At 35.3% G+C, this 13,666-nt stretch overlaps 1 protein-coding gene across 3 annotated transcripts in view; it reads left to right on the forward strand.

The window, feature by feature from the left end:
• Positions 1 to 242: 242 nt before the first annotated feature.
• LOC149787393 (regulation of nuclear pre-mRNA domain-containing protein 1B-like) overlaps positions 243 to 13,666 on the forward strand; it is a 38,246-nt gene continuing 24,822 nt past the window's right edge. For all 3 annotated transcript variants that reach the window (XR_016425162.1, XM_089977980.1, XM_089977981.1), the window contains exons 1-3: positions 243 to 410; positions 6,813 to 6,942; positions 11,724 to 11,830. Coding sequence is in view for 2 of the 3 variants with exons in the window: in XM_089977980.1 (XP_089834106.1) it covers positions 263 to 410; positions 6,813 to 6,942; positions 11,724 to 11,830 (385 nt within the window). In the remaining variant the exon portion in view is untranslated. The remainder of the gene's footprint in view (positions 411 to 6,812; positions 6,943 to 11,723; positions 11,831 to 13,666) is intronic.

Consider the following 13,666-nt stretch of genomic DNA (forward strand, 5'->3'; position numbering starts at 1 on the left):
TTTTAAAAACTTGTACTTATAATTTTGAGAAGTATTGCACACTCGCAGCGAGATAATTTTCTTTTACACTTTTGAATATAATTATGTACCACACCTTTCCTTCACGATTCAAATATATTAATTCAGAAATTTCCAAATTCGTATTTATGTATCGTCAATCGGAAGAGTGCTTTACGATTACTAGAATACGGATTCAAATGTGAGTCGGTGTAGCAATGTACGTGGACACTTCCGGGAGAAATCATTATTTCCTGCGGCCAAAATGTCGTTCTCAGAGAGTAGCTTCACAAAGAAATTAACCGAGTTAAACAACACCCAGCAAAGTATTCAGACACTGTCACTGTGGCTCATCCATCACAGAAAACACTCTAAGACCATTGTCCAAGTCTGGTTAAGGGAACTTCAAAAAGGTGAATCTATTGCATGCCAATAGCCATATGGTAACGTGACATTACTCCACAATGTTAGTACATAGGAGTTAGGTAGCATTTTTATTCCGTGTAAAAATGACATATTGCTTGGCATCATATAAAATATATACTTGTACTGAATGTGAAACTGTTAATTTTATATAAATATGTTAATGAATCTAGAAGGTGCATTCAAAATAAAACGTGGCATAAAGCTCGTTCGTTGTTCTCCATTTTATTGTATGTGAAGCATGTTCCTATGTTATAAATTAATCTGGATCAAATGCAGTGTTAATGTCTTTTTTGAATTCTTCTTTGAACATGTCTCAAAAGCAGCAGGTTTAATGGCTCATATATGGGTGCCCTCCTTAAAAACTTAAGTACAAATCGTACAGGTCATGTAGACGTTCAGTGCAGACCATTTCAGCAGTAGGTGTAATTTTTGAGAAAATATTCCTTGGAAGTTCATTTTATAAATGCCCCGGGAAGAACATACAATAAAGCAAGTGTTCAAGTATGGGAACATTTTTGGGTGGAGTCAGTCAAGTGGTGTTATCCAGTGAAAACAGGATTGAATGTTGTACTATTCATAAGCCAAGCACCATATTGAATTGCCCAACCCCCACCCCCCCAAACTGTTAGTGATTAACATTGTTTTGAACCAATGGTATTGAATTGTGGCCACTTATAGACATTAATTTGTGAAGAATTCGTGAATATATGTATTGATGACTTGTGGATGATAAACTGTAAATTAGTGGAACAAAACTGTTGTGTGTTATGAAGATTAGAGTACAGTGGGAAAACTGTTGTGTGTTATGCAGATTAGGGTACAGTGGGAAAACTGTAATAATTCAGCTTTCCCATGCACATGATTACTCTAGTGCAATACAATACTGGTTAAAGAAAATAAGTGGCACCTATTAACAACATTAAAAGTGTAAACAGAAATTGTATAAATAAAGACGTGTTTCAGATGCTAATAAACACTAACACTGTCGATCTACCATGTAAGAAGAACATTGTTAGAGGAATTAGACATTGGATGACCTTGGGACCTGGAGAAAAAGATTGCATGAAATTTTTTGCAATACAAATAATGACACAAGTCAGTTTAATATGATTTTGTTTCTAATTTTGGGCATATGGAAATTGAAGTCAGGCTTGTGGAGTTTTGAGCCTCGGCTTGTGATATTTTTTAAGTCACCAACCCTGGACCTATGTCTAACAAAAAATTTCTTTGAGCTCTGATTATTAATTCTATTATCATCACAAGAGGCAGTGTTAGAGGGAATGTGTGAGTATGCATTATTAGTGTTACATGTCAATAAATGTGATAGTAATTGTGTATTTTGTGCTGTTTGTCTTCGTTCTTTGAGTGATCATTGTGCATCCTAAACATTCACCATCACCCCCATCTCAGGTATTTGACTAAGAATAGGAGAGTTCATGATAACAGGAATTCTTCTAGAAAAGAACCCTAATTGAAAATTATAATTGGTATAGATTCCAGCTTTAATGGTTAGGAAGAGTCCAAATTAATCTGAGCCATTGCCATCACCTCCTTAAAACTAGTCATGCAAAATGTATTTTGGGTGAGCGAGCTGCATGCCGTTTCAGTTGACCTGAATTATCTATAGCTAATATCAGATGGTACTTTGGTACTAATGATGCAACCAGACTTCATAAAAAAGAATACACTGCCTTCAGTGGCCGTTCAAAAAGTGGTCATAAATCCTCTCTCCTCCACTGATGAGTCTAGGAAGGCAGTTATGCAGGACTCTGTCTGTATGCTCAACTACTATTTAAAGTTTTAGGAAACGTACCTTAGGGATTTTCAACACAGCTTTTTCCTAGTCCAGCTGGGGAAAGCGGATATAACCAATCATGACCTGGTATCATGGCTAAAGTGGGTAACATGCATGGCATATTCTGAGATCTCAAGAGATCTAGTTTGTCTCTTGAAAATCTCAGATCATGAAATCGGAACTATCTCAGCAAGCCTCATGTTCAAACAGAATATAATGAACTGAGACATCAGAGATGCAGTTGGCATGTACAGTCAACCTTCTCAAGCTCCAGTCTGCATTATCTAGCTTCAGAGACAAGAATTAAATCTGGTAGTTCTCGTTGATGCATATCAGATGATCACCAGACCAGTTTGAAGTCAGCACGGGCATAGAACAGTGCTTCACTAGATTCTCTGTAATAAAAAGTCCTTTGTTTCTATTTCTTACATCCAGCTACTGTTGCCATGGCATACATGGCCATCAGTTGTGCCATTCTGATATTAGGAGTGCATTTTAACCTCATACAGTGAAGAGTTCTTATTCCCTTGGTGGTAGAGGTAGATGCTTGGCATTACCTCCTCTTGTTAACTACACGTATGATGTTAATGTGATCAGGGAATGTATCCAAAGGAGAAAGTAATTTTTTTTATAGTAAATTATGTTTCTCATAGAATTTCTTACCCAGTTATGGTAATACTGTCGTAAACCCTCTTAAACCTCCCAGCAAATGCAAGCAGGTTCATTGAGGTATTGCTCAAGCTAAAACTGGTAAATAGATATAATCACCTAGTGATGGCAAGGGGAAAGGGTGGAAAGAGTTGTGATCCTTGATTTAAATATTTACACTAAAATTCAGGCAAATCATGTGTCTAATATATACATTTTCTTTTAACTTTATCACTGTTCACATGATTGTGATTATTTTAGTGTATTGGTATAAGTCTGAGTATATTTAATCTTGATATAAGGATGCAGCCATAGTAAATGTTTGCCAGTGTGTTGTACAGAAAGAACATAACTTCAAACCAACAAATGCAATTTTACGCATAGTATTTCTTTAAAAATCCAGCTGAAATTATAAAAGAAAGAATGTAAGAAAAATACTGCTGGATATTTTGCTTCATTTGCATGTAATGTTACCAGTAATGCACATTCAAATTACTGCAATTCAGTCTCTATTAAAAAGAAAGGAACCACAAAGCAAAAAGAAACTGTACAAATGAATAAGATGCAAGATCTAAAATTAAATCTTTTCAACAGTAAAATAAAGTTGTTTGTAGCTATTATCATTTACAGAACTTGGTGACACAGTAGACTGCAATATTGGAATTATAGTTTACAGAACTTGCTGACACAATAGACTGCAATATTGGAATTATAGTTTACAGAACTTGGTGACACAATAGAATGCAATATTGGAATTAGAGTTTACAGAACTTGGTGACACAATAGACTGCAATATTGGAATTATAGTTTACAGAACTTGGTGACACAATAGACTGCAATATTGGAATTATAGTTTACAGAACTTGGTGACACAATAAACTGCAGTATTGGAATTATAGTTTTATCTCACTAACATGCCATATATACTCGCTTATTAGAAGAGTCCTACTGCATAAGGTGCTAGCAGATCTGGGTCTGTGCTGTTTGGTAGTCTGTAGAACAAACAACATTGAACCCAATCTGTTGGCATGGTATGTAAGGCAGATCAGGATCATTGTTGTTTTGCAGTTTGACTCAATTTATAAGCTAGTACATACAGTACCAAATCTTGTGATTGAAGATAGCTTTTGGAAGCATTATTTTGTAATATCAGAATGATCAGTAGACCTCTTGGTCTCTATTTAATTAGTCTTTGTTTATGAATAAAGCCATCTGAAGGGTAGATCCAGTCAAGAAATCCCACCTGTAACATTAGGTAGATCCAGTTAAGAAATCCCACCTGTGACATCAAGGGAACCAGTTAAGAAATCCCACCTGTGACATCAAGGGAAGCAGTCAAGATATCTCACCTGTGACATCAAGGGAAATGCAAAAGTTGTCTTAGAGTGATATTTCCTGTCATTTTGATTGAGCTATCTCTGATAATATCTAACACAGTCGAGGATCTGGAGTTGCTTGATGGAGTTCTTGACGGAACTTGCTATCTCACAGTTTGATGGATCAACCCAAATACAAAACCTTATAAGAAAGTAAACCAAATGCTATACATTTTTTGTCATTAGAATATCATCCAGCCTTGACAGTACAAAAATTGATCTTTCAAAAATTCAGAAAATGTCCATCTCCAAAACACAGACCTGGCTACTTAAACAACCAAAAGTACTTTTTACGCTACACGATGGGAACAAATCCGAGACAAACTCTTCCATCTAACACAACTCTTATCATGAACTCCTTGCCGAATTTAAAAACTACACAAGAATATATAGCCATGTTGGTATTAAAGGTAATGAAAAAGCAGATCGGTAGTTTTCCTAGATTCTTTCTCCACCATTAATGCTGGCCGCCATGCATAGCCTATCCTGTGCTGAAAAATGGCATTAAACCCCACAACAACAAGACCCTGTATAAGGATTACATCAGACCCTTTATAACCACATCAGACCCTTTATAAGGAGTATATCAGACCCTTTATAACTACATCATACTCTCTTAGGAGTATATGAGACCCTCTATTAGGAGTACATTAGACCCTGTATTAAGAGTACATCAGGACCTTTATTTGGAATACATCAGGACCTGTATTAGGAACACATCAGGACATGTATTAGGAGTCTATCAGGACCTATATTAGGAGGACACCAGGACCTATATTAGGAGGACACCAGGACCTGTATTTGGAGTACATCCATACCTGTATTAGGAGTACATCAGGACCTGTATTAGGAGTACATCAGGACCTGTATTAGGAGGACACCAGGACCTGTATTTGGAGAACATCAGGATCTGTATTAAGAGTACATCAGGACCTGTATTAGGAATAGATCAGGACCTGTATTAGGAACACATCAGGACCTGTATTAAGAGTACATCAGGACCTGTATTTGGAATACATCCAGACCTGTATTAGGAGTACATCAGACCCTTTATAACCACACCAGGCCCTATATTAGGAGTAAAACTTTGTGCATGGATATACAATTTAGAGACACAATATATTTAATGTGGTTCTATGGTGTTTTATTCATTTTGTCAGTTTATAACACTTTCTTGGGGTACAGTTAGTTAGATTCACAACTTCTTCAATCTAGAAAATGGAGGAAAAAAGACAGAATAAGAGCTACATGTTGGCGTATGAGCATTCCATAGATCGTCAAATTTAACAAACTATCACCTGTGATGATGTCTTTTATTAGTGTGTCATGCACTAATATATCAAACTATCCATTGATCTATCTCATGCGCCATCTATCCATTGATTTATCTCATGGGCCATCTATCCATTGATTTGTCTCATGGGCCATCTATCCATTGATTTGTCTCATGGGCTATCTATCCATTGATCTATCTCATGGGCCATCTATCCATTGATTTGTCTCATGGGCCATCTATCCATTGATTTGTCTCATGGGCCATCTATCCATTGATTGTCTTGTGGTCCATCTATCCATTGATCTGTCTCAGGGGCCATCTATCCATTGATTTGTCTCATGGTCCATCTATCCATTGATTTGTCTCATGGTCCATCTATCCATTGATTTATCTTATGGGCCATCTATCCATTGATTTGTCTCATGGTCCATCTATCCATTGATTTATCTTATGGGCCATCTATCCATTGATTTGTCTCATGGTCCATCTTTCCATTGATCTGTCTCAGGGTCCATCTATCTATTGGTCTATCTCAGGGTCAATCTATCCATTGATCTGTCTCATGGTTCATATATCCATCTGTCTGTCCGACTCATACATTCATCAATTATATTCAGGGAGGGGATAAAATGATCCTGTCAATGAGTGTTACTGGTCTATAGATATGCAAATATTGGTCTCATAAGTACTTACATATCAAACTTGTAGAAATTTCATAACCTGTCTATAAATATGTGTAACAGTTTAGATATTTATATCCCATACACCCTCTTGGAGGTAGATATTTGGTAACTGGTGGTGGGGACATTGTGGATAATCAGGAATTGCGTGTTTGGGTTTTTAAAAATGGAGTAAAGCTTAAGGATAATGCTGCTTTATAGTAGACTTCTAGTTTATTTAAGTAGACTTCTAGTTTATTTTAGTAGACTTATAGTTCATTTTTAGTAGACTTCTGGTTTATTTTAGTAGACATCTAGTTTATTGATTGACCATTAGCTCAGTAACTAGTGATGTGTTTTCCTATCATGGGAGACAAATCTGTCACTAGTGATATGTTTTCCTATCATGGGAGACAAATCGGTCACTAGTGATGTGTTTTCCTATCATGGGATACAAATCTGTCACTAGTGATTTGATTTCTTATCATGGAAGACAAGTCTTTCACTATTGATGTGATTTCCTATCATGGGAGAGAAAGCTGTCACTAGTGATATGATTTCCTATCATGGGAGACAAAGCTGCCAAGGTGTGTAACTCTGAGACCAAGAAAACTGAAAGTTAATTTCTTTTGCAGCAAAACCTGCCAAGAGACTGACATTTATGTACTTGGCCAATGATGTCATCCAGAACAGTAAAAAGAAAGGACCAGAATTTACAAAGGATTTTGGATCTGTTCTCATGGAAGGCTTTCTGGCTTCAGTGAAGTAACTCAGATCTTTTACTGCTTGTACATTTTTTCATTAATGATTCAGGAGTGGGATGGCTTTGTTGTATAATGATTCCCACTATTGGATTCCCAGCCTAGGTCATTTACCATGCTGTATCCCTGTGCAAGTCACTTTACCTACCTTGACAAGATTTTACACCCTCTATAATAATTCATTAAATTTAATAATTGCCATAGTAATTAATACTTTTTGTTACCAGTTGCTTTATGCCAGAGTTTCTCTTTATTGTAAACAAATGCTTTCCATTCGTATAGTCTGTGTGACTCAGCTCTTAATATGAGATACTACTAGAGATGAGGGACATTGAAGAATTCATACCTGTGATATTTTCAGAGGACAAGAGTTTGAGATACTCTTTGAGGTGGGGGACATTGAAAAACTCATACCTGTGATATTTTCAGAGTACAAGAGTTAGAGATACTCTTTGAGGTGGGGGAAAATGCATACCACTTATACTTTCAGAGAACTGAATATGAAATTTGACAAAATATTCTCTGGGAATAGTAAATTCTGTAAGATTTGCACTGACGCAAAATAGAAACAGTCATTTAGGTTCACTTTTACACTACACTGATAAATTGAAGATTATGTGGCATATGCACACAAATCATGACTAAAGCTGTCAGTAGGTACCCAGGTGCTCGGCTACTCACCCATTCATAATTACCAGGGTAATAAAATGAGCCATTGGATACACATTTACCATATACAAGTTTTCTGACAGTGATTGTTAAAGGAACACTCACTTTATTTTAAGCTGAGAATCCTTTTGATGGAACCTTGAACATGTGTACTTTTTCAATTCCAAGCAGAGGTCTGACTATTCCAGTAAATTGACCTTAAGACTGACTATTCCAGCAAATTGACCTTAAGACTGACTATTCCAGCAAATTGACCTTAAGCCATGATCGTAGGTAGCTTAGCAGGAGTAAAGGCTGAGAAATATTATTTAGAAGTAAATTATTGAAGGAATATATTTGTACAAATTTCATTGCAGAAGGCCTCATTGGTTAGTTGACTAATGAGCTTCTTTAAATAAAGTCATTGTTATTATTATTATTATCCCAGAATTTGTTTTCCCACATGACCCCTTCATTTGCACTGCAAGTGTGTAGTTCATTGACAAATAACAGAGTGTTTATTTGATCTTTCCGCACAAATCACATGTGTTCAGTTGCAACCTTTAATAGATTTCACAAACCATAGGATCAAAGTGTTACTTACAAACCATATGATCAAAGTGTTACTTAAAACCATATGATCAGAGTGTTACTTACAAACCATATGATCAAAGTTTTACTTACAAACTGTATGATCTAAGTGTTACTTACAAACCATATGATCAAAGTGTTACTTACAAACCATATGATCAAAGTGTTACTTACAAACCATATGATCAAAGTGTTACTTACAAACCATATGATCAAAGTGTTACTTACAAACCATATGATCAAAGTGTTACATACAAACCATATGATCAAAGTGTTGCTTACAAACTGTATGATCAAAGTGTTACTTACAAACTGTATGATCAAAGTGTTAGTTACAAACTGTATGATCTAAGTGTTACTTACAAACTATATGATCAAAGTGTTACTTACAAACTGTATGATCAAAGTGTTACTTACAAACTGTATGATCTAAGTGTTACTTATAAACCATAGGATCAAAGTGTTACTTACAAACCATAGGATCAAAGTGTTACTTACAAACCATTGGATCAAAGTGTTACTTACAAACCATATGATCAAAGTGTTACTTACAAATCATATGATCAAAGTGTTACTTACAAACCATAGGATCAAAGTGTTACAAACTGTCTGATCTAAGTGTTACAAACCATATGATTAAAGTGTTACTTACAAACCATAGGATCTAAGTGTTACTTACAAACCATATGATCAAAGTGTTACAAACCATATGATCTAAGTGTTACTTACAAACCATATGATCTAAGTGTTACTTACAAACCATATGATCTAAGTGTTACTTACAAACCATATGATCAAAGTGTTACTTACAAATCATATGATCAAAGTGTTACTTACAAACCATAGGATCAAAGTGTTACAAACTGTCTGATCTAAGTGTTACAAACCATATGATCAAAGTGTTACTTACAAACCATATGATCTAAGTGTTACTTACAAACCATATGATCTAAGTGTTACTTACAAACCATATGATCTAAGTGTTACTTACAAACCATATGATCAAAGTGTTACTTACAAAGCTCGAGCTCAGTCTCTAAATAATGATCAGTTTATGACAGTGAGGCCAAGGAAAGGGATTCAGATGTTTAAAAAAGCAAAGTATTTTCACACCATCTTCAGGGATGGTCCTGGCTTTTAAAACGTTGTTGCTAAAACAATCACCAGCCTCAATATTTTGCTGCCAATTTTCAAAAAATGTCCCCAGAACAAGTAGTGAATATTTTTCTAAGTCTATTAATGTAGTAGGAAATGAAAATTGAAAAAGATGGGATAGATAGTTATTACTTTATTGACAACAAGCACAACAGTCAGAATATTACAAAATAAATCATTACATGACTATTTTGCACTACTTCCATGGTCTTTGCATCCCACATCACTGTTAGTGCATAGGTATGACTGAACTACTTTCCTGATATCTACAGTCTCTCTGATTTTTATAATAGAAACATCAGGTACTAAGCAAATATATATTATATATATTATTTTCCAAATAATAGTTTTTTAAGGAACTTTAGTTAATGACATTTTAATACTAAAACCCTATGATCGTACTAAAACCCTATGATCGTATGTTGCAATGTAAGGTAAGTGACGTATAATGCGACCTTCGATTTCATGCATTCAGGAATTAAATCTCCTCCCCCTTTTATTTCTATCTTCACAAAGTACTTCTTTGTCAACCAGGAGGTTCATAAATTTATTTTTGATACGCTTTACATGCTTTGCTTGTAGTGAATTGCTTCCTAAATCCCAAGAATGATCACTGAATGCTGTAGAGTTTTTCTCGACAAGGAAACTAGGATCTCCATTCCCACCAATGAAACTTACATGAGTTAACACCTGGCATTAATGTACCATATATGTGTATTGAATATTTAGTGAAAATGATGCTTAAATATGCAGCAAAAAACTTCCCCATGGTAGGTCGCAATCTGCATGTTTTTGAATCCAATCTCCCAACCTGGTTTTTAAAAAGATTTATGTTTTTGCATGACATGCTAGAATAACTGTATGGTATTAACTAAATTTATTCAATGACTATTTGAATTCCTTGGAAATCTTTCTGTACATTTGAAACTTCAACATAGAAAGGGCAATTTTTGTTGGAACGTATTCAGATTTCTTGGAACTATTGGAATTGAAAGGACTTTTAGGAAATAGGAATTCATTCACCATGCTGTAAGTTAATTTAATTCTTTCACTCCATTATTTTGAGAACAAATTATTTTCAATTATGCAAAACTTGTTTGTTTTGCTATTTCTTGTTGCGTAGTTTAAGTCCCTCGAGTCATAACATGGGATTGATGGCAACAGTAAAAGATCATTGAGCAAAATTAACATACATTACTTACCCCATCTGGATTCATGTTTGGTGACACACTCCTCCTTCAAAATATCACAACCAGTTGTAAATGAATTGACAACTTGTGCCTTGATACATATATATCACAGAACATCTGTTTTAACTTTGTATCATATCTCAGCCACAGATGCCCAAGTTTCCAGCTGTCGAGAAATGTTCAGGAACTTTTGATCGATTCATCATTACGTGGTGGTGCACTTGAAGCATTTCTACCATTACTACATGTAAGATGATGTTGGGATGTCAGGTATAACGTCAGGTTTAGTGACAGCATTGTCTGATGAATTTGCACTAAATCCAAATGCTGTTAATTTTGTTAACTTACTCTTAGGATGAGACGATGAACACGCAACATCTAACTTAACATTTACCCATGATAAAGTTACACTGTTGACAGTATATAATTCTGATTGAGATTTTTTTCCATTGTTTTGTATTTATACACAGCAATCAGTACTTCAGAGGTAATCAGTTTTCTCTGAAATTTCAGCAATACTATTTTATTGGTACATTTGAAGAAATAAACAATGATTAGCTGTCGTTCAGTTAATTGTAGCAGTTTCTGTTCGTGTCTTCAGAGGTCGGTCAGTTGTAGGTATAGTCAGGTAGCATGACTGAGTGTAGCACAGCATACAGTACCCAGGCCAGATGTCAGCATAAGTGGATTATGATGTAACAATGCACTGTAAATATGGGTTTTTCATTACAAATGAAGGATTTGTTTATGTAACAGATAGATTCCGGTGAATTGTATATCCAAGTTTATGGCTTCTTTTGTGGTCCCTTTGAATGACTGCACTCCAAACCCATGATTGCATGTACAAATTAAACAGCCAAAAAGGTTGTCACAAAAAAATTGAGTCTGTGTTTTCAAGCAGCAGATGTGATGTATTTCATTGGCTTTGAAAATCTCAATAATTCTGTAAATTTTGGATTTACATCTCTTTGAACACATGTATGTAAGAGTTCCTACTATTTATTTTTTCCATTGTTTTAGAAATATTAAAACTAGTCATTGCAAATATTTTATGCAGTTTAAACCTGAGTTTACAGTTGTTGTCATGCATCTGTCACCTAAGTGTTGTATTCTTGTGGCATCAATTTTGATTCATACATGTGATGTGGTGAATTTAAATTTCAGTTGAGTCTGGAAATTCAGAACCATTTATGATTTTCAGGGATGCGGATGATAAGATGAAGGGAGCTGTAGACAGGATCCTGAACATTTGGGAGGAGAGAGGGGTGTATAGCAAGGATTTCATAAAACAGATCAAACAAGGCAGAGGTAAATCTACTTACCTATGGAGGTTGTAGTACCATATATATCATAATGAACTACCATTCAGATTGTGTCAGACCAGAATAGATCGATGGAAGAAAGGAAGGAAGAATAAGTGGATGGATGGATAGACATGGGAACTATTGACTGTGGGTGTCCACATGGGAATATTACTTGACTACAGCAAATAACTTGGACTGTAGTCAGCAAGAATTAAAATAAACCTCAAAGTTAATTTGAATTTGTTATGCAGCAGCTCCATCAAGCAAGTAATACTTAAGTAAACTAACAATTGAAGTTATGTATTAGGTTATACCTTGTGAATTATTAACCAGTAAAATCACCAGAAAAGGCAGCTCCCATTGCTGGTTTAATTTACTTAGCACTCCAGTAGAGTTTAACAATAGAACAAGTCATTATTCTAGGAGTGAAACGATTAACTGATATATTGATGTGTCTGTAGTTTTCCATATTGATACTCATATCGGTACAAAGAGCTAAATAATCAATACAAAAAATACTTATTCAATACACGTTACTTAAATCTTCAGCAGTTGTTAATAATTATTAGTCATTTTCCTTTTTAATCTTTAAATTGAGAATTCATCTGATACAGCCATAACAGGCACATGCATATTTTTGGGTCAGTAACAAAGTAAAAATATTAGACAACACTCAATCACCCAAGTCTACAAGCTGGCAAACACAAGGTGACTAACTGACATGGTTTGAAATCTGCCCTCCCCCAATTCCCAACTGATTATTTTATCATGTTAGTAGGCTCGGCCACTGATGACATATATCAACATCAAGAAAACATTCCAGATTTGTTTGATTTAAGTATTTTGCTGATTATTTAATAGCCACTTTTATGCAAAGTTTATTCATCAGAATATGTTACCTGATATAATACCTTAGAAGAAGTACTACTACCTTGCAAATCCAGCACTCCCAGGTTAAAACTTGCAAATCCGGCACTCCCAGGTTAAAACTTGCAAATCCAGCACTCCTAAGTTAAAACTTGAAAATCCAGCACTCCCAGGTTAAAACTTGCAAATCTGGCACTCCCAGGTTAAAACTTGCAAATCCAGCACTCCCAGGTTAAAACTTGCAAATCCGGCACTCCCAGGTTAAAACTTGCAAATCCAGCACTCCCAGGTTAAAACTTGCAAATTCGGCACTCCCAAAACTTACAAATCCAGCACTCCCAGGTTAAAACTTGCAAATCCAGCACTCCCATGTTAAAACTTGCAAATCCAGCACTCCCACGTTAAAACGTGCTAGCTAAAAAGCTAAAAGTTATCTGACCACCTACAACTTCTGCTCATTTTGATCAGCACATTCTCTACAGAGATCTTGCAAAATCTGCACAAGCAGTTTGGAAATTTTCTACCAAAAAACAGGTTGGAGGAGTTTCATCTTCAAAGTGAAGTATACCCGATCTATTGATTTCCAACTTTTTTGTTCTTCCTATCACCAACAACAAAGTTTCCTAACTTTTCCCTAGTTTCTGTATTGTTACTTTGCCATTACCACAGTTTGGTGCCATTGGTACATACCTGTACGATTCGTGTTGACATCCCCTCACATTATTCTAATGGTATAAATAAGTGCATGTCTGGCGTGTGATGTAGAAAACTGATTTATTTTTATAAAAAATGTCTGTGGCATCAAGATACATACTGTTCATTTTAAACATTATCTTGTCTTAGCATCAAATTCATGTATACATGTTGCTTTACTGATTTTACCTGTATAGAACATCATTGGGCCTTTACCTACAGGTAACATAGTGTATATTGTGGCATCTACTTTGTAAGTATCAATAGTGATGCTTCAGTT

The sequence above is a fragment of the Sinohyriopsis cumingii genome, chromosome 12 (genome assembly GCF_028554795.1).
Source record: "Sinohyriopsis cumingii isolate HCF-2022 chromosome 12, ASM2855479v2, whole genome shotgun sequence".
Lineage (NCBI taxonomy): Eukaryota > Metazoa > Mollusca > Bivalvia > Unionida > Unionidae > Sinohyriopsis > Sinohyriopsis cumingii.